Source organism: Neoarius graeffei, chromosome 19 (assembly GCF_027579695.1).
Source record: "Neoarius graeffei isolate fNeoGra1 chromosome 19, fNeoGra1.pri, whole genome shotgun sequence".
Taxonomy (NCBI): Eukaryota; Metazoa; Chordata; class Actinopteri; order Siluriformes; family Ariidae; genus Neoarius; species Neoarius graeffei.
Genome location: NC_083587.1, coordinates 61797404 through 61819676, shown reverse-complemented (window position 1 = coordinate 61819676; position 22273 = coordinate 61797404). Strand labels below are relative to the sequence as shown.

Here is a 22273-nt window from a genome sequence, read left to right as displayed (position 1 = left end):
TATAAATAGGTATGCTTGCAGACTTACGGGGGAGTCGGCGGGGATCGGACGCAGCAGCAGACGAGCCGGCACTGGTGGGAACCCGGGAGGCAGGACGAGAGCGGACGAACCGAAGCATCGCGGCCCGGACGAGCTCTATACAACGCCTGCACTATTTTCCCAAAGGAACGTGAGCAATTCCCGTGCGCGCGCGCACTATTACACTTCCTCTGTTTGCATTCGTGTCGTCTCTGATCCCTGCTTTTTGCTCGAGGTGCGACACGGCGGCTGGCTCCCAGACTCGAGACCGGACCACAAGGACCTGACACCGGCATACCTTAAATTCAACGCTCGCTAGCAACAACAAAAAGGGAAGTAAGACTCCTCCTTCCCTACTGTTGTTTCTTGGTGTTGTTGCTGTCGCTGTGCGCTGGTTTCCCGCTGACGTTCCTCTTTGCTGTCCGAGGTTGTGCCGGTTCCGGACGAGCCACTGACGTCATCGGGGATCCCCCTGCCACCTGAGCGTCGGAGTACTGACGTCACGAGGCTGGCTTCCCCACGCACCTGGGATTCCCCCACGACCGGCACCTCGGATCGCGGATTGGACTTCTAAGGCGTGCCACGCGTGCCACAATTGAACTGACGACATTTATTTTTTTGTTTTGTTTACTTACTAGCTTAGGCTATTTTAAAGGACAATTTATATTTATATTTCCATTAATAAAATTGTTGTATTTTTTAAATCTGTTTGTGTTTCTTCTGTGTCCTGGGCATTTGTCTAAATTCAAAAGGGTTTTTCTTAATTAAAAAGGTATTTTGAGGCCGACACTGTGCACTAAGTATTAGCCCCCATTTACTCAATCCATCAATGGATGAGACCATCAAAAGATGATGAATGATGTATGGAGATCCCACCCATGGCTACAGTGTGTGTGTGTGTGTGTGTGTGTTGTGTGTGTGTGTGTGTGTGTGTGTGTGTTGATATGAGTGTATCAGGTACAGCAGTGCTACTGCTGGGTTGAGAAATAATCCACCAACCAACAGCAGATGTGTTAACATAACTAACAAGAACCTCGTAGCTCCAAGATCATAAACTGGGATGAAAAACAGAACTTTACTCAAAAAAACCCCACAGGACTTCCTGTCTGTCTTTCCTCCAATGCGTCAATTTTATTCGTGTTATGAAAAAGCATCGTTTTCACGTGTCCTCTGCATCGCCATTAAAAGGGGTATTGTAAATGTTACAGCTGGACCGTAAATGTTGGCACCTTTGGAACAAGGACCAAATGGATTTTGGATGAAATAAAATAAGTTCATTTTTCAATTTAAAAATTGTTTTGGTTTAGAAAAAAAAAAAACATGAACAACATTCAAGTTATTATCGTACAAATTCTAAGATTCCAGTGTATACAAGTGATCGGACGTTTGAATTGGACAGTTTTACATATACAAACGTATGATGAAAACCTAGTACAAGTAGCAATTTTGAATCAAATCATCACACACAAAAAAAGTGACGCTAATATCATGCAGTGTAACTGGTTTACGTTTCTGTATTTGGAAAGTACAAGAAAAAAAAGATTTTAGGCAAAATGGACATTTAAGTTATTCCATGAAATCGAGTCGTACGTGAGCCAACAGCCGACGAGGTGCGTAGCACTGAGAGATTGAGTGGAATAACTGTTTTATTCTATCCACATTCACTGGATTTTGAGAAGCAGGGCATTTTTATTTTTTGCAAACGCGATAAATAAAAACTTTACACAAAACGTCCGACAAAATCATTTCCGTTTCAAATGTAAACAAACCGGCAAAATGACGAGCAATTTGTGAAAAATGCAAAATACTTTCATTCCATATTTTGGTGCTTTTTTTTTGTATTTTTGGGGGTTTTCTTCTTCAGGGATTTTTTGGTGGTTGGCAAATCAATTTAAAGCTAGAGGACCTTTCGATTTCAAAATCAGTGAAATTTAGTTCCCTCTGAAATGTGGTCATTGTGATACATATTTATTTCTGTAATATCTCACAAAATATCAGGCCATTCTGTGGATAGGAAGTTATTTAATTTGAGGGGATTAAAGCAAATAATGTGCATGAAATCGCTCGCTTCGCGCAGTCGAGCAGACAGAGGAAGTCCGTGTGTGTGTGCGCACGCATGCGCAGATTTACCTTTGAGCGTGCACTGACAGTTCCATCATTCTGTCGCTAAACGAACAGCTGATCACACCGAGGTGCTCGCTGAGCGCCGATATTTATTAGCTTGGTCCTGCGTTTCCTTTCCTTCGTATAGAACATAACATATTTTCTTCTCGCTTCCTTTCCGTTACTGTAGTCGCTCTTTCATGTTTCATTCGCACACTCACGTCCTCCATTTTTCTCTCCTGTTTCAAATTTGTATCCCACAATGCCTTGCGTGAACGGGGAAAGCCCACCACGTGATATGATGCATGATGTAGTATCTTGTATTGGGTCATGGTGAAGCAGGAAAAAATAGTGAAGAATTTAGGGCCACGTGGAGATAAATTCATTAATTGTTCTATTTAAAAAAAAAAAAAACTAATAAAATTGGAAGTCTGTGATTCAAATTCAGTAGCTTTCGGTCCACTAAACAAAAATAATTGGGTGTCGGGAAAATTCTTTTTATGACCTATTGGGGGTGAAAAAAACTCCAAAAAAACTATATTCTTTTAGCTATTTCTATTTCTTTTAAATACTTGATAGCAATTTTGGGGGGTTTTGTTTTCGAGTAGTTTTTATTTCGTCCTCGGTTGGTTCAGCAACACGCTCTGCCATTGTTTTTCTCTACTCACAGTATATGAGCTAATAGCCTAGTAGTAGAGTAGCCAATCAGAGCGCGCGATTGCTCATATCCAGTGAATGTGGATAGAATAAATTAAATTATCTTGACCTCCCAACATTTTGTATTCCAGGTTTATAATTTAGTAATTTTTTTCTAAACCCACATTCGATAAATATCTCGGGCACATTTTCATGTTTGTGTTCGTGACTTCTGTCCTGCTGTTCTGTTGTCCACAGTCACCTGATGTTGTGGAAGGAATTAAAGGCGGTCGCGAGATTGAAAAAACGTGTCCGTTTGTATTGCTGAACTCCTGCGCGTGTGTAGCGTCTCAGAATAATGAATAAAACAGCACAAACTCTCTCACTCTTCCTTAAAACATGGCTTGTTCCGAGTTTCAAAATATCTTCAGAGTCGGAGCGCTTTTGTAATACCGACTAATAAAATAAAGGAAGAGACTGAAAAAGGAGATTGTAAATTGTAAGTTTCTTCTCGCGTTTGTAACTCAAGTGACTCTTATCCTAAAAGGTCCAGGTAATAAATACTGCATAATGTGACACGTTTGCCGATTGCGCTTTATATTTTGTTAAAAATCAGGTGTTTAAAATCAGACAGCTCTAAATTACAAACCTATTCGTGTTCCTTGTGCGTACAGTTGTGCTCATAAGTTTACATACCCTGGCAGAATCTATGATTCTTTGACCATTTTTCAGAGAATATGAATGATAACACAAAAACATCTTTTCCACTCATGCTTAGTGGTTGGGTGAAACCATTTATTGTCAAACGACTGTGTTTTCTCTTTTTAAAATCATAATGACAGCAGAAACTACCCAAATGACCCTGATCAAAAGTTCACATACCCTGGTGATTTTGGCCTGATAACATGCGCAGAAGTTGACACAAATGGATTTGAATGGCTACTAAAGGTAACGTCCTCACCTGTGATCTGTTTGCTTGTAATCAGTGTGTGCGCATAAAAGCTGAGTGAGTTTCTGGGATCCAGACAGACTCTTGCATCTTTCATCCAGCCACTGATGGTTCTGGATTCTGAGTCATGGGGAAAGCAAAAGAATTGTCAATGGATCTACGGGAAAAGGTAGTTGAACTGTATAAAACAGGAAAGGGATACAAAAAGATATCCATGGAACTGATAATGCCAGTCAGCAGTGTTCAAACTGTGATTAACAAATGGAAAATCAGGGGCTCTGTTGAAACCAAACCACGGTCAGGTAGACCAACAAAAATTTACGCCAAACAGCACAGAGACAAGCCTCAAAACTTCTGGAACAAGGTAATTTGGAGTGATGAGACCAAAATTGAACTTTTTGGCCACAACCATAAACGTTACATTTGGAGAGGTGTCAACAAGGCCTATGATGAAAGGAACACCATTCCGACTGTAAAGCACTGAGGTGGATCGCTGATGTTTTGGGGATGTGTGAGCTACAAAGGCACAGGAAACTTGGTCAAAGTTGAAGGAAAGATGAATGCAGCACGTTATCAGCAAATACTGGAGGCAAATTTGCACTCATCAGCCCCGAAGCTGCGCATGAGACGTACTTGGACATTCCAACATGACAACGATCCAAAACACAAGGCCAAGTCGACCGGTCATTGGCTACATTATGTTGATCCTGGGATTGAGATGCTGGCCTCTTCTGCCCCTTGGACCTGCTTGATCCATCCTGGTGCCCTGTGTCTGGTCGGAGTTTTATCGCACCACTCCTGTGAAGGACGGCCCCATGAGGACAGTTGAGGGCTATACCTGTTAAAACTGTTAATATTATAGTCAGGCTGTCTGTTGTTGCCCAAATGAGGATGGGTTCCCTTTTGAGTCTGGTTCCTCTCGAGGTTTCTTCCTCATGTCGTCTGAGGGAGTTTTTCCTTGCCACCGTCACCACAGGCTTGCTCATTGGGGATAGATTAGGGATAAAATTAGCTCATGTTTTAAGTCGTTCAAATTCTGTAAAGCTGCTTTGCGACAATGTTTATTGTTAAAAGCGCTATACAAATAAACTTGATACAGCAGAACAAGGTGAAGGTTCTGGAGTGGCCATCTCAGTCTCCTGACCTCAATATCACTGAGCCACTCTGGGGAGATCTCAAGCGCGCAGTTCATGCAAGACAGCCCAGGAATTTACAGGAACTGGAGGATTTTTGCCAAGAAGAGTGGGCAGCTTTACCATCTGAGAAAATAAAGAGCCTCATCCACAACTACCACAAAAGACTTCAAGCTGTCATTGATGTTAGAGGGGGCAATACACGGTATTAAGAACTGGGGTATGTAAACTTTTGATCAGGGTCATTTGAATGTGTTTTGTTGTCAGTATGATTTAAAAATAGAAAATACAGTTGTTTATCAATAAATGGTTTCACCCAACCACTAATCATGAGTGGGGAAAAAAGGTTTTGTGTTATTCATATTCTCTGAAAAAAGGCAAAAATTCTGCCAGGGTATGTAAACTTATGAGCACAACTGTATATGGAATGTTACTGTGATGGATTTCCAGCCACGGATGAGTTCCAGGACGTTACGTCCTGTAGTGTGTGGACGTACCACTCTGCCTGCCAGGCTATGAACCGGAAAGTGGGATACAGGAACCAGCCCATTTCCGCCAGCATCCCCTGCTGGTCAATCGCAATAAACAGTTTGGGTGCTGGAGTGACCTGGAACGTCACATTCACTGGCTTCCCTGATCTGTTAACACACACACACACACACAGAGATAAGTAATACACGCGTCCAAAACCTCAACACTTTTTTTTTTTTCTCCGAGCACTCGATATCCTCTGACAGGGTCTTACGATAGCGCCTGAGCTACAGCAGGCTCCCAGTGCAGCATCGCAGCAGGAATGTTCAGGGTGGTGTTACACTCATCTCCAGCGCAGTTCATATCCTGGATTGGGTTGCCAGGTAATGCATAAACCAGCACACCGACTGCTTTGGAATCTTCCATGGCTTTAATCTGGGGAGGAAAATCGAGAAATATATTTAACAGTTATTCCACGAAATCGACTCGTACATGAGCCGATAGCCGACGTAGCACCGAGTTTATAAGCCATGTACAACAAGATTGAGCGGAATAACTGTTTTATTCTATCCACATTCACTGGATTTTGAGAAAATGGAGCATTATTTTCATTTTTTGCAAAGTCGATAAATAAAAACTTTACACAAAACGTACGACAAAATAATTTCTGCTTAGAATGTAAACAAACCGGCGAAATGACGGGAGCAATTTGTGAAAAATGCGATAATAATAATAATACTTGAATTTTTAAAATAAAAAAAAGATATGTTCTTACCAGGAGCGGCACGGTGGTGTAGTGGTTAGCGCTGTCGCCTCACAGCAAGAAGGTCCAGGTTCGAGCCCCGTGGCCGGCGAGGGCCTTTCTGTGTGGAGTTTGCATGTTGTCCGCGTGGGTTTCCTCCGGGTGCTCCGGTTTCCCCCACAGTCCAAAGACATGCAGGTTAGGTTAACTGGTGACTCTAAATTGACCGTAGGTGTGAATGTGAATGGTTGTCTGTGTCTATGTGTCAGCCCTGTGATGACCTGGCGACTTGTCCAGGGTGTACCCCGCCTTTTGCCCGTAGTCAGCTGGGATAGGATCCAGCTTGCCTGCGACCCTGTAGAACAGGATAAAGCGGCTACAGATAATGAGATGAGATGTTCTTACCATCAAATACTTTCATTACATAAAATTTTTGTTGCTTTTTTTGGGGGGGGGGGTTTGTTTTCGAATGGAGTTTTTATTTCGTCCTCGGTTGGTTCAGCAACACGCTCTGCCATTCTGTTTTTCTCTACTCACCGTATATGAGCTGATATCCTAGTAGTACAGTAGCCAATTAGAGTGCACGATTGCTCATATCCAGTGAATGTGGATAGAATACATACATACATACATACACACACACACACACACACACAATATATACAAGTCCATGAAATATTGAGACATGTTTTCTAGAATCTTCTGATTGCTCAGAAGGTGCTGATTTATTTTCCAGAACAGCAGCTCAGGCAGTCAGAGTTCGCTGATTGTCCACAACAATAAACGGATTAAAAAAAAATAAATAAAATATGATAAATGGACTCCTTAGCAAACAGGAATGAAACACTTCATAATGGGCGGTTTTGAGAAAATAATTAGCTCCAGTGAAGTAACCGGATGTATCCGTCATCACGCCACCCTGTCACTGATTATCTTCCTATAACAGCATGACACAGAGTGATTTATTCCTTAATCGTTGCCTGTTATAGTAACTGAGAGTGGACAGAGTGATCTGTTTAATGAACAACACAAACAGTAAAACTAATTCTCAAGACATTAAAGCGTAGGGAAAAGCAGTGTATATGTTCTAGGTCAAAAAAAAAAAAATCAACCTAGGTAATTTTTTTTTTGACCTGGGTTAAAATTGAGCCTAGTTCATAATTTCTAACCGAGGTAAAAATTTTGATTATCTAAGACTCTTACTTCTTTTATCTCTCTTTCTTCCATCCACTTCGTCTCTGTGTATACCTACCGAGTAATTCCTCTTGTCTATCCATCTACCTAATCCTATCTGCCTAATTAGCCTTTTTTTTAAACATAGAACAGAACAGAAAAGACTTTTATTGTCATCACACTGTAGGGTACAACAAATTTGTGGAAGCTCGACCCAAAACAGTGCACAGAAACAAATAATAGAATAACTCATCTCATCTCATTATCTCTAGCCACTTTATCCTGTTCTACAGGGTCGCAGGCAAGCTGGAGCCTATCCCAGCTGACTACGGGTGAAAGGCGGGGTACACCCTGGACAAGTCGCCAGGTCATCACAGGGCTGACACATAGACACAGACAACCATTCACACTCACATTCACACCTACGCTCAATTTAGAGTCACCAGTTAACCTAACCTGCATGTCTTTGGACTGTGGGGGAAACCGGAGCACCCGGAGGAAACCCACGCGGACACGGGGAGAACATGCAAACTCCATACAGAAAGGCCCTCGCCGGCCACGGGGCTCGAACCCAGACCTTCTTGCTGTGAGGCGACAGCGCTAACCACTACACCACCGTGCCGCCCCTAATAGAATAACTAAAACCAATAATAAAATAAATAAAAAGAAAAGAACACAACATATAAAAATAGGTGGCATTTTCAAATGTGCAATCTTTTTCCATAATTGACTGGGATTTGAACTCGGAACCTTCTGATTCTTCACCCAACACCTTAACCACAAGACCAGCAACGATTGAAATGGAAAGAGGGATATATATTTTGAGTTTATTAATGAGTCCATTCTTACAGTTTTTCACGATTGCTAAGACACATCTCTTGAAAGCTGCTCTCCTTTTCTCTAAACTGTGAGCACAAAACCCAATTTTCAAGCTACATTCACAAAACCTCAGACTCTTCTTGCAAAACCAAACTTTCACCTCAAAACAGTTCAATCTGTGCTCAAAACTGAACTATGTTGTCAAATCGTGCCCCGAGTCAATCAAAATTAAAAACACTACTGAGCAGTCACTAAACACTGCATAGAAAAATAGAAAACACAATGCTCAGGACATGAAGCTGGAGAAATAAATGTTTATTGTTCACTGTAGGCTAAATGCATGTTGCAAAACAAAAAAACTGTGCATTTAGCACTTGTACAAAAAGACAAAAAACAGAAATCTTGTTTTTACAAGTGCTACATGTAAATGCACAAGCAGAAATCTTGTGCATTTGCCACTTATGTACAGTAAGCCCATGTAAAAATAAAGTACAAAAATATACAAATAAGTGCATTACTCAGCCACAGCGTCATGTCTCTGTACTGGGTCAAGCCACAGGACTTCATCCACATCACAGGCCAGATTTTGTCTGGCCAGGCAACGGGGGGCAAAACCCCTGGCATGCCGTATCCAGGCTTGGCATGCCTCCACACCTATGTCACCACAGGCAAGTTCCATGGCTTGCAGGAGATTTACCCTGGTGTAAGGTTGGCGTTCATATACCTTCCACCGCCATGAGGAGAAGAATTCCTCAATGGGGTTTAGGAAAGGGGAGTACGGTGGAAGGCAAAGATTGATAAAACTTTGGTTCATACTGAACCACTCTCTAACCTGGAGGGCTCTGTGAAAACTCACATTGTCCCAAACAACAACATAGATGGGATGCTCATCCTGCTGCCCTAACAGAGCATCTCGCATGTGATTGAGGAAAATGAGGAGCTGGTGAGTGTTGTAGGGCCCCAGGTTGGCATGATGGTAGACAACCTCATGATTGCTGATGGCAGCACATAATGTCACACTGCCACCACGCTGCCCAGGGACACCAACAATGGCCCGATGGCCAATCACATTACGGCCTCTCCTTCTCCTTTTGGTGAGATTAAACCCAGCTTCATCCATGTAGATGTATTCATGGGGTCTTTCCATTGCATCCAGTTGAAAAACCCTCTGTAGAAATAGATATAGTTTTGTAAGTGATACAGAAAAAGTGATTTAGGCCACTACAGTAAATCACTACTTAGAGTAATCAACATTGGATGTGTCTGGATATATACCAACCTGTACATACTGGAATCTTTGCTCTTTGACTGTCTGAGTTGCGATCAAAGGGCACTCTGTACAGCTGTTTCATGCGCAGTCTGTTGCGCTTGAGGACACGATCAACAGTAGAGAGGCTGACACTGTTGATACCCTCAAAATTTACATGGTCCCACCCCCATGTGGCAGTCTTTCAATTCTACAAAAAGAGAACATGCAGTTACCCAAATAAATAAACTGGAATCACGTATTACTCAAGAGGAACTGTATTCAGCTCTGGCACGCATACCTAACAATAAAGCACCAGGACCGGATGGCTTCCCTGCTGAGTTCTACAAACAATTCTGGTCCATTTTGGCTCCACTATTCATCAGGATGATCAATGAATCAAAAGAAAATTCAAAACTAACAGCTAGCACTACCTCAGCAACAATTTCACTCCTCCTCAAGCCCAATAAGGACCCAACAATTCCATCTAGCTATCGACCAATTTCTCTTCTCAACGTTGACAATAAAATAAATCGCCAAAGCTTTAGCACGTAGGTTAGAAGAGGTCACCCCATCCATTATCCATCCGGACCAAACTGGTTTTATCAAGGGTAGAATCTCAACCTCCAATGCTCGCAGATTATTTAACATTATACATTACTCCTCAACCATACAAGAAAATACCATCATAGCAACTCTAGACGCAGAAAAAGCATTTGACAGGGTCAACTGGAATTTCCTGTTTTCCACATTGGGAAGGTTTGGTTTTGGGGAATCCTTCATTAGTTGGATCAAAATTCTATACACGTCACCTTCAGCCACAGTAATCACCAATGGCCTAACATCATGTAGTTTCACTTTGCACCGGGGGACTAGACAAGGATGCCCACTCTCTCCTTCACTATTTACCAGAGGTGGAAAGTAACGAATTACATTACTCACGTTACTGTACTTGAGTAGCTTTTTTGTATACTTATACTTTTTCAAGTAATTTTTAAAGAGTGTACTTTTACTTAAGTATGTTTTCTTTTAAGTAGTGTACTTTGGTACATTTTACATCACAACCGTTACTGAGTAAAAAAATAAAATAAATAAAAAATAAAAAAAGTCTAAAACGGAGAAGGGGAAATGCGTTCTGGAAATGAATCACAGGAAGGACAGTTGTCGCGCGCGCGATTCTCACACAGACGATGGCGGACATGCACCGGCGCTTTAAGGGGGGGGCTCAAGTCCCTGGGCCACAGCCAATCAGGGGCCTTGTAATATTAATAAAATAATAAACTGTCAGAATCGTGGGCCTACATTAATGTACGGATAGAAATAAGGTTAGAAATAAATGAGCGCACAGTAGCCTGCTGTAAGAGACATGGTGGATGTGGTTCGCGAAACGAACACCCACAACTGTACCAGAATAAAATGGAATGTCACGCACGAAAGCGCGCCAAAGACTGCAGACTACTGAGACACAAATTTAGAGGCTTTGAAAGATGAAGCGTTCACATGTTAGCGGGGCGCATAAAAGGAAAAAAAAGAGAGATGCAGGTAATGATAGAATTGTTGCCTAAAGTCACAGACTTTTTTAAGGTAAGGATCACCAATCTGTTCAGAATATCAGCTACTTATCAGTTATCAGCCTACCAGCAGCTAGGCTATGTGCAGCTAGGCTAGATATGCTATGATCTGTCCAACAGTAAAATAAGTCAGTTGTGATTTGAATACGTGTCGTGTGATTTGAGTTATAATCCTGTTAGTGTAATAGCATATTTCGATGGGGATAATAAAATGTCTAAAACGGCATCTACTGAAGAAATTGATGAAAAGATTGTAGCCTATAATGTTCACAGTTCGGGCAGCAGACAGAGTAAGCATACTGAGGGGAATAGCAATACAAAGCTAGCGCAGATCCACATTTCTCGCTAGCTGTGTTGGGTGTGTTGTTAACCCGTGTGGATTTAAGTGAAATACTTGAGAAGTTCTGTGGTCAAGACAACGTTTTAAGGTAAGGACACTTGAGTATTAATGTTTGCCCGCCGTGGCTTGTTGTTGACGAAAGGCCCACATGATTTTGCCTTATGCAGCTACTGCTAGCGTCATGCTTTGAACTAGGTTAAGCTCATTTGCGCTAAAGGATGGGTTTATTGAAGGACTTTGATGTAGCTAGTTTCTTTTTAAAAAATCGTATGCTCAAAACATTATGCCCGTGTTCATCATGTTTAACTTTTTTCTTGATGGAGTGCGTGAAATATTGTTGCAAGTGGTATTTCATGTCAAAAAGGCAGTTGAATGCACGGTCTTATTCAAGGAGAAGGAAGACTTGCATGATGCTTGAACATAGATCGGTAAAATAGACCCTAGTAGGACTTGGTTTCGTGTATTTCGGTCTGTAGACTTAGGAGTTTGGCCGCTGTCCATGGTGTTTACGTTTCATGTGGCCGCCGAGCCAAGTACCTTGACTTGCAGTGAATGTTTGTCTTCATGCCGCCGAGCTATTTTTATGTATTTTATTTTTTAAAAGGACTTGTCTGTAGGTGTGTGTGTTTTATGTTTACAGCACATAGGTCTACATTATAGCGCACGCGCGCTTGTGTGGTTATCTCTGGCCATGCCCCTGTGTGAAAGTTACACAGTATCACTGTCCTGTCCGTGGTAATAATCACAATTGGCTCTGTAATGATAATGCGCGCGTTCTTCTCTTCCTCTGTGGTCAGATGTGTTGAGCGATGTGAGCGTGAGCTTTGCGCAGCTACGCTGAGCCAAACGTAACCTATCGTAGGCTTCTAGGCTAATTACGCGCTTACACTGTAAATGCTTGACATGTATTGCAAATAAAATAAGGGTGTTTTCCTGGCCAACGGTAAGGGTAGGGTTGACAGGTAGCCTATGAGGGGCCTAGCCCCTGGGCTACAGGTGTTGATAAAGCACCCCTGCGGACATGGAGGAGACCGAGGAACCTGTGGTGGATGACCCTGCAGAAAACGCAATTGCTTCCAGTAATGAAGTGCACCCCTGGCCCTACATACGTGATCACTTCAGCTTCGTAGAGAAAAGGGGTGACAGTTTCATTATGCAATGCAGATTATGTGTGCCCAAGAAGACAACCATTGCGGCATACAAAAATTCGACGTCTAATCTGCGCAAGCATGTTGAGGTAAGTATTGTCATTGGCATCATAATCACGGGCGCAGATAGAGGGTGGGACGGGTGGGATTCGTCCCACCCAGATTTAAATTCACCTCGTTCGGTCCCCCCCACTTATAGGGAGGAAAAAACGTCTATGCTGTCTTTCTTTGCATAAGGCAAACCTCACGGAAAAATCAAAAGACTAATTACCATTCGGTTTATTGAGGTGCACAGCATAGTTGCAACAACTCACATAAAACAAAACAAAGACTGATATTCGGTTGGTTGAGCTGCGCAGACTGCACAGGTTGCGAGCTCGAGCTTGGTTGCTATGGTTACCCACAACAGGTTTGACAGGCATATCGGGGTTGGGGTTGGTTTGCTGGCAGCTTTGTCCCCCCCGGTTTTTTGTCCCCCCCAGTTCAAAAAACGTATCTGCGCCCCTGATCATAATGTTTCCTTTCCATAGTAAAACCGACAATAGGCTGGTTATATTCCAAAAATAGTGGATGGCATTGCTAATGTTGAAGTAGCAACCTGTTGGTACTGTAACATAACGGTAACTAGTCTGTTATTCGGTTGGTTAATCATGCAAGCAAGTTAGCTCGCCAACCTGACATGATCAGTCCTCCTACCATTCTACATCCAACAGGCCAGAAAGGAATACTAAGCAAAACAAATAATGTTTGAATTGAATTGTTCAATAACACACAGTGCACACAGGCAAGCTACGAGATTTCGGTGCAACATTTCACTTTCATATTTCGTGTACAATGCTTTGTGTGTGGTCAGGGCGATGTAAATGACATGACTGTGTGTATTGACCTTTTTTGTTTGTCTCAGTTTTAATGCAGCATTATCCTAAGCATTCAATTTGATACACTTCCTTTAAATAAAACATCTGGGTTGAGATGTACATATATCCTTGTTTCCTCTTCTTTTTCATTTTTGCACAACACAATGGAGGCAGAAAACACCCATTGTTAAAAGTAATGTTTTACTTTTACTCAAAGTACATTTTAAATGATCTACTTTTTACTTTTACTTGAGTAGATTTTTTGTCTGGTAACTTTACTTGTACTTAAGTAAAATTTCATCAGAGTAACAGTACTTGTACTTGAGTATAATATTTTAGTACTCTTTCCACCTCTGCTATTTACCATCTTCATTGAACCTTTAGCTGCCGCCATCCGACAGAACTCCCTCATCAAGGGAGTTCAAACTCCAAATTTACATCACAAAATTAGTCTCTATGCTGATGATATCTTACTTTTCTTACAAAATCTCCCAACATCTGTACACAAAACTATTGAACTGATCAACACATTCTCCAACATTTCTGAATATTCTATCAACTGGAACAAATCTGCAATCCTCCCATTACATTCCAACAGCTGGGATGTGTTGGCCTACTCATCACCTATTCCCCTATGCATCAATCATATCACATACCTGGGGATAAGGGTTTCCCCCAAGCTCTCAGACTTGTTTGGTCTAAATTTCACCCCCCTACTCAATTCAATAACTGATGACCTCCAGCGCTGGATGGACTATCTATCATGGGCAGGATATCAGTTATCAAAATGACAGTTTTGCCCAAAGTTAACTATTTACTTTTAATGATTCCTATTCAGCCTACCCAATCCTGGTTTAAATCACTAGACTCTACAATCATTAAATTCTACTGGAAAAACAAGACACCAAGAATCAAGCTGACCACACTTCAAAAACCTAAAATACTAGGTGGTCTAGAGGCGCCACACTTCTACCACTATGCACTGGCCAACCAGCTTCAATACATTTACAAATGGATACATCCCACCTCACCTGAATTCACCTGGTTAGACCTAGAACAAACCATTTGCAAGGATATTCAGATCTCAGACTTACCTTTCTGCAGCCAGTCAGTCAAAAAGCATCCATCTTTCAAAGCTCCAACCATAGCATCAAGTCTGACAGCCTGGTGGAAGTTTTATGACCTCACTAATTCACCTCTGACACTATCAAATCACACCCCAATCTGGAACAATCCTGATTTCACCATCAATAAAAAAACCACTCAACTTTCTCACACGGATAGGCAAGGGTATCACTCATCTTCATCATATCATCCAAGACAACAGACTGGTCTCTTTTGCCTATTTGGTCCAGAAGCATGGCATTGAGGGTAAACAATTCTTACAGTATCTTCAAATTAAATCAACTATTCAAGCAAAATGGAATATTCAGATACCTAATTTAGACATCCCCCCACAAATCTTGGAACTGATTAACATACCCTCCCCTCAAAAAATCCTTTCCAAAATATACAAAATTATATCACAATCCGAAAAAACTTTAAGCCTTCCATACCACAATTGGGAATCAGACCTGTCCATTACTCCTGATGCCGGCTTCTGGACCCAAATCTGCAAAAACCTCTATCTTCAACTAATACAGTACAAGGTACTCCATAGATTTCACTACACTGCACAGAAACTGGCAAGAATGGGTTTTGGCTCCGACACGTGTTCCCACTGCATGCTAAACACCCCGGACACATACATCCACGCTGTCTGCCATTGCACCCCGATCCATAGGTTCTGGATAAAAGTCACAGATTCACTCACCTCTATCCTTGGCCATCACATCCCAGCAATCCCTTCCCTCTGCATACTAGGAGATACATCTTCAACCAACCTTAACACCACAGACAATACATTTCTTCTAGTAGCACTAACTGTCACCAAGAAAACAATCCTCATGAACTGGAATTCAAAGAACTCAATCCACATTACCCACTGGAAAAACCTGCTAGCAGATTATATATTATTGGACAATCATACCTCTCCCAACTTACTCCACACTCAGAATACACACTCCCCTTGGTCATCTTACCTCATCTTTTTACAGACTTGACCTGGCCCTCTGTGCCTGAGATCCAGTCCCAACGCCACACCCAAATATTCCTCCATAATCGTTAATACTTAGCCATACATATTAGGAAAGGGAGGATGGAAGCTGGAATCTCTTATCTCTGTTTGTTTATGTACTTCATTTATTAATTTTCCCACCACTCCCTCCTCTTCCCACCACTCCCACCCTCCCTCTGCTACCGTCTTCCCTCCCCCACTTCATCTACTCCTGTTATACCTGGGCATCTGGGATGGCGTGGACAGCCCTACCCTGTCTGGCTGTCAGGTGGGACTGGCGTTGGTTGGTGCCATTGGGAGGGTTGATGGGTCAGGGTTCCCCTTCGGGTCAGGGTCCCGAGGTCCTCTCAGCGCCCCGCCCACCCCACGCATGCACTCTGATACCCGCCTATTCTTGGTATTGCGCAGCGCGCCTTATCCTCTTTTAAATGCTCTACACATTAGGAAGCACACACCATTTGCCCACCTTCAACAAGAACAACATGATAGACTAGGGCAGGGGAGGAGTGCATGTGGGAAACCTCTGCAGGTGCTTCGCTGCACTCCTCGCTTCATTTAATGCAAATACATTTTAGAGGAGGCTTATATCTTTGATTATATAGGGTGCGGGGGGCGTGTAGGTGGAGATCTGGGCAGGTTTTCACCCTGCACGCCCTCTTCTTTTAACGCAGTACACTTTAGAGAAGGCACACATTCTTGTCATATACAGTCATATATAGGATAGGTAGGGCGTGTTGTGCGGAGGTTATGGGGGGCTGGTGTCGGTGTGTGGGGGCCCGGAGCCCTGCCTCATGCAGTACCTCCCCCTCCCCTCTGTCGTCCCATCATGACTTAGCTTGGGCAGGGGCGCCTGGCACCATAGCCATGAACAGGTGCTCAGGTAGTCATCGTAATTAACTATTAAATAACTATTATTTTTAGAATCACTATCTATAAAAAAATTTACTAACACAAATGATTAGCAAATAAAATAATACTCCCCCCCCCACCCCACCCTCCTTCATTATGATCCAGCTTCTTTCTCCCTGGCCCGACACTAGACCAGCACTGCTTAATACACTCACACACACACACACACACACACACACACGTACTCACTATCACAAACTCCGCTCCCCCCCCAACATACACACACTGTCCCTCCACCCATAACTCAAGGCCCAAAACCCCTCCAAATCCCCCCCCTACCCTCCTCCATCTCACATGCACATTCATTACCCCTAACCAACCCCACCCAGCCTCCTCTATACAGCAATATAGCTCATTTATCTCTGTCGAATTTGTCTCCATGTGTCCTGTTACATCTCTCTATCAACATATTAGTAGTACTGTCCAGCCTTTGAAACTGTTGTTAATGGTCCGTCAGTGTTTCTGTTATATGTCATGTGTATGTATTAATTTGTTTCATTCTGTCCTTGTTACTTTTGTATTTGTTTGTATTTGTTAGCAAATAAAAAAAATGAAGAAAAAAAAATTAACTGCTAATCCTAGAGGTTCACATACTTTTGAAAAAAAAAAAAAACAGTAGAGAGGCTGACGCTGTTGATACCCTCAAAATTTACATGGTCCCACCCCCATGTGGCAGTCTTTCAATTCTACAAAAAGAGAACATGCAGTTACAAAAAATATACATGGAATACTAGGCCTACAAACAAACAGTTAGACCAACCCTCCATTACAATACTACAGTACATTGGTACAGTGATGTACTGAAACATTTACTTAAAGTATACTGTGGTACAGTATATAGTATGTCATACAGTAATTGCTGTCAACATTTACATACTGTACTATATCAAAAAAGGTAATTACCTGTTCTCGTCTCTAAATCTTCGGATTATGGTGGACACAGTGAATCTACTGATGTTTGGTTGTACCCTTTCTCCAGCCTCCCTCATGCTCATACCATGGACAAGAACATGGTCAATCACAGTAGCTCTGATTTCATCAGATATTACTGTTCTTGGGCAGCACGGTGGTGTAGTGGTTAGCGCTGTTGCCTCACAGCAAGAAGGTCCGGGTTCGAGCCCCGTGGCCGGCGAGGGCCTTTCTGTGTGGAGTTTGCATGTTCTCCCCGTGTCCGCGTGGGTTTCCTCCGGGTGCTCCGGTTTCCCCCACAGTCCAAAGACATGCAGGTTAGGTTAACTGGTGACTCTAAATTGACCATAGGTGTGAGTGTGAATGGTTGTCTGTGTCTATGTGTCAGCCCTGTGATGACCTGGCGACTTGTCCAGGGTGTACCCCGCCTTTCGCCCGTAGTCAGCTGGGATAGGCTCCAGCTTGCCTGCGACCCTGTAGAACAGGATAAAGCGGCAATGAGATGAGATGACTGTTCTTTGTCTTCGCTGACCACCTCGACCGCCTCTCACACGAACTCTTCCTCTCAGATTTCTATCCATTGTAGGGCCTCACGAACCAGTGCTCTCTGAACTGGCTTATATGTTCCCTCACATCATTAGCCAAATGTGTGATCAATTTTGAGTTGTTGTGCTCAAGTGGTGACACCTGTGCTTTAATTGTGTTTGACTTGTCACCTGTGCTCACCATTATGCAGCACGGGTGCATCACAATGAAAACGTGTTGGCAAGTTGTGTCTAAACAGGTGAAAAGTGCTTATGGTTTTGCCAAAAGAGTGACTGATTCAATCAGTGGGTTCAGGCAACTGAGCATTTGGTTCAGACAATAGGGTTTAGTGTTTTAGCAATTGAGAAAAACTGTATTACATCAAGTAATTTAAAATACAATCCGTCCATCCATTTTCTTCCGCTTATCCAAAGTCGGGTCACGGTGGCAACAGGGTATTTCAGGCGTCCCTCTCACCAGCAACGCTTTCCAGTTCCTCCTGGGGGATCCCAAGGTGCTCCCAGACCAGATGAGATCTATAATCTCTCCAGCGTGTTCTGGGTCTACCCCGAGGTCCCCTCCCAGTTGGGCATGCCCAGAAAACCTCCAAAGGAAGGCGCCTGGGAGGCATCGTAATCAGATGCCCAAACCACCTCAGCTGACTCCTTTCAACATGAAGGAGCAGCGGCTCGACTCCGAGATCCTTCTGGATGTCTGAGTTCCTCACCCTGTCTCCAAGGCTGAGCCCAGCCACCCTCTACAGAGAAAGCTCATTTCAGCTGCCTGTATCCGCGATCTCATCCTTTCGGTCACTACCCAAAGCTCATGACCATCGGTGAGGGCTGGAATGTAGATTGACCGGTAAATCGAGAGCTTTGCCTTCCGGCTCAGCTCCCTCTTCACCATGACGGACCAGTACAACACCCACATTACTGCTGACGCCGCTCCAATCCGCCTGTCCATCTCACGCTACAAAATACAATTTACACGCAAATCCTGACCTTAAATATTGTAAGTCTCTCTAATACAAGTAGCAAATTATGAACTGGGTTAAAATTCTAACCTTGGGTTGAAAAACTCCACCTGACCTCCAATTCTGACCTGTAACATATCTAACTGTGTAATAAATACACATCATCATACTGCATAATACTGAGCAACATTACAGAAAATTAAACTCTACAAGGTTAAATAAAAGTGTTTCTTTGCTGCAGTTTGTGCAAAATGATCTCATGACTCATCACGTCTCACCTTCGTGAAAAATGAGCAGCCGCTTTCAGAGACCCAGGCCACGGCTCCAGCAGCTGCAGGAAAGGGCTCACAGCCGTCGCCCGCCCCGACCAGAATGTATGGCACTTTCTCCCAGCTCCCATTCAGCCAGTCGTACCTGGCGTTCAGGCGCTTTGTGATCACTGGAACTTTCCACTCTGAGATATAAGAGGAGATGAGAGGAAAGGAGATGAGATGAGAGGAGATGAGATGAGATAAAAAGAGATGAGAGGAAAGGAGATAAGAAGAGAGGAGATGAGGTAAGAGGAAATGAGATGAGAGGAGAGGAGATAAGAGGAGATCAGAGAAGATGAGATGAGATAAAAAGAGATAAGAAGAGAGGAGATGAGGTAAGAGGAAATGAGATAAGAGGAAATGAGATGAGAGGAGAGGAGATGAGATGAGATAAGAGATCAGAGAAGAGGAGATAAGAAGAGAGGAGATGAGGTAAGAGGAAATGAGATAAGAGGAAATGAGATGAGAGGAGATGAGATGAGATGAGAGAAGATAAGAGAAGATGAGATGAGAGGAAAGGAGATAAGAAGAGAGGAGATGAGGTAAGAGGAAATTAGATAAGAGGAAATGAGATGAGAGGAGATAAGAGGAGATCAGAGAAGATGAGATGAGATAAAAAGAGAGGAGATGAGGTAAGAGGAAATGAGATAAGAGGAAATGAGATGAGAGGAGAGGAGATGAGATGAGAGGAGATCAGAGAAGATGAGATGAGATAAAAAGAGATGAGAGGAAAGGAGATAAGAAGAGAGGAGATGAGGTAAGAGGAAATGAGATAAGAGGAAATGAGATGAGAGGAGATCAGAGAAGATGAGATGAGATAAAAAGAGATAAGAAGAGAGGAGATGAGATAAGAGGAAATGAGATAAGAGGAAATGAGATGAGAGGAGATCAGAGAAGATGAGATGAGATAAAAAGAGATAAGAAGAGAGGAGATGAGGTAAGAGGAAATGAGATAAGAGGAAATGAGATGAGAGGAGATGAGATGAGATGAGATGAGATAAAAAGAGATGAGAGGAAAGGAGATAAGAAGAGAGGAGATGAGGTAAGAGGAAATGAGATAAGAGGAAATGAGAGGAGAGGAGATGAGATGAGATAAAAAGAGATGAGAGGAAAGGAGATAAGAAGAGAGGAGATGAGGTAAGAGGAAATGAGATAAGAGGAAATGAGATGAGATAAGAGGAAAGGAGATGAGATAAGAGGAGAGGAGATTAGAGGAACATACAGCATTACACACAGCTTTCTCCTGAACTGAAATTAATGTCAGTTGGTTAATGATTGTAATTATGCTTGTGTTTGGTTGTGAACGGAGCGTACGCACCTGGGCTAGTGAACACCACTTGCGCCAAACCGCAGTTGTGTCCACCACATCCCCACGAGTAGAGTACTCTGGGTATCCAGTTCCCCAAGGCATAGACAGGAATGGGGGAGAAGTGAAGCCTGGATAAAATTTCCTTTCCCCTGATGACATGAGAAAGGATGTTACAGAACATGAATCATGTCGTCTGGAGGAGTTGAAGACGACAACGACGACTCCATCATGAAACACATTAAATATGTTTCTATTAATCTAAATATTCATCCAGTGCTAATTTGTTAAAATACTTAGCGTCATATTTTCATTCCTCCTGTGAGAAGTTAGTGGGAGTGTCCCACTCTGATGTCACACACGGATGTTGGTATCATTATTATTGCTTCACAGTTATAATGTTGTTTAATAATAAAATCAAAATCCTCAAAAGGATCATAAGGTTTCACCGTTTGCTCCAACAAACAAAACTAGCAAGAGTTTCTCAGCTCATTTGCCATTTTCCAAAGACGTTCAAAACGTCATAGAAACAACACGTCCAGTGTAGACGTAGCGGAGATGCTCGTACAAACGTAGGATTTGGACCATTTCATAGCAGACGACGTGTCTGGTTCTTTTACTGTGTGATAATTAGATATCTTCTTATCCCATGGTGATTTCCTAAAGAGAACAATTTCTACTTATTAATGACCGATATGTACTTTTTGTCCATCTATAGTTACATTTACTGCTCTGGAATGAGGTAGGTTCCTTTTTATCATTTACTTTCCAGCCTTTCTTTTTCCACCTCTCTTGAGACAAAACAAGATCAACTGTGAGCTCCTGCATACTTGCGTATCCCCCCCGCTCTCGCTTATATCAGAATGCAGGCAATCGAAGGAACAGGACACTGATTATTAATATTGACTTCAACAAATAATTAACCCTGAAACAAGTAAGTAAAGAGCAGTGTCTCTACCCAGGGATTTCAAATAGCATCCTGGTAAACTGTCATTTTGAAATCGCATTCTGCTTCTTGAAATCGCGTCAAAATCCACCCTATATACATTCATTCAGTTGGTAAACAGGAAGTCGATGTGCGACAGGCCTGAAAACGGTAAAGACAGTATAGAACCCCAAGCTGAAGTTTGGTACCAAGTGACTATGATTTGTAGTTGCTGAGAAAAATATTATGAAGATTTTGTAAATCCACGCTCTATACATCCAGTTTCGTAAATACATCGTCAATAAACAGGAAGTCGATGTGCGACAGACCTAAAAACAATATACATGGTATAGAACCCCAAGCTGAAGTTTGGTACCAGGTGGCTATGATTTGCGGTTGCTGAGAAAAATTGTGTTTCGGACAGACAGAGGTAAAAAAACCAGATAATCCCCGCCCCGGAGTGGGGGCATAAAAAAAGACATCAGAAATCGTAAACTTACAGCAAAGCACTGAAGACTCCTTCCATCATTACATTAACAGCATTTAGCAGACTCTCTTACCCAGAGCAACATACAACATACCCAGAGCATCCTGGGGACCAGATGTCTTACTCAAGGGCACTTCAGCCATTATTGTTGGTCCAGAGAATTGAACCAGCAACCTTTTGGTCCCAAAGCTACTTCTCTAACCATTAAAATCAACCTCTGCTGACAAACATCTTCACCATTTCAATTAAATCACACACATTTTTCATGTTTACGTGGCGCGTCCACTGTAGAACCCTCCACGTTGGTACAAGAGCAACGATAACTATACAGCCAAAAGTTTGTGCCATTACTCATACATGTCGTTCGTCCTCAAACAAACAAAGTTGGAAACACACACTCGTACAGAACGTCTTTGTATGCTGTCGTGTTACAATGGAATTAAAGGGTGCGAATCTGATCCAGCACAACAATCAATGACGATGATGACGACGCACCTGGGCACAAAGCGAGCTCCATGGTGCACGGGAAATTTGCCTGAGTAAAATTTACTCAAATTGAAGAAAATTGTACTCTACGCCAGATAACATTTGGTCTCTCTCTAAAAA

The 22273-nt window shown here is 42.6% G+C and overlaps 1 protein-coding gene and 1 long non-coding RNA gene across 2 annotated transcripts in view; both read right to left on the bottom strand.

Moving 5' to 3' along the window:
- Positions 1-22273, bottom strand: part of si:dkey-256h2.1 (uncharacterized protein LOC337520 homolog) — a 57499-nt gene that overhangs the window by 23537 nt on the left and 11689 nt on the right. Inside the window, exons 2-5 of the mRNA XM_060900383.1 lie at positions 20268-20407; positions 18917-19092; positions 5585-5745; positions 5337-5477 (exon numbers count right to left, since the gene is read on the bottom strand). Of these exons, the coding sequence (XP_060756366.1) occupies positions 5337-5477; positions 5585-5745; positions 18917-19092; positions 20268-20407 (618 nt within the window). The remainder of the gene's footprint in view (positions 1-5336; positions 5478-5584; positions 5746-18916; positions 19093-20267; positions 20408-22273) is intronic.
- LOC132867458 (uncharacterized) lies at positions 8344-15455 on the bottom strand. Its single transcript, XR_009650737.1, has 2 exons — positions 9324-15455; positions 8344-9212 (listed from the first exon to the last, which is right to left on the bottom strand). It is a non-coding gene; the product is annotated as an uncharacterized LOC132867458 (long non-coding RNA).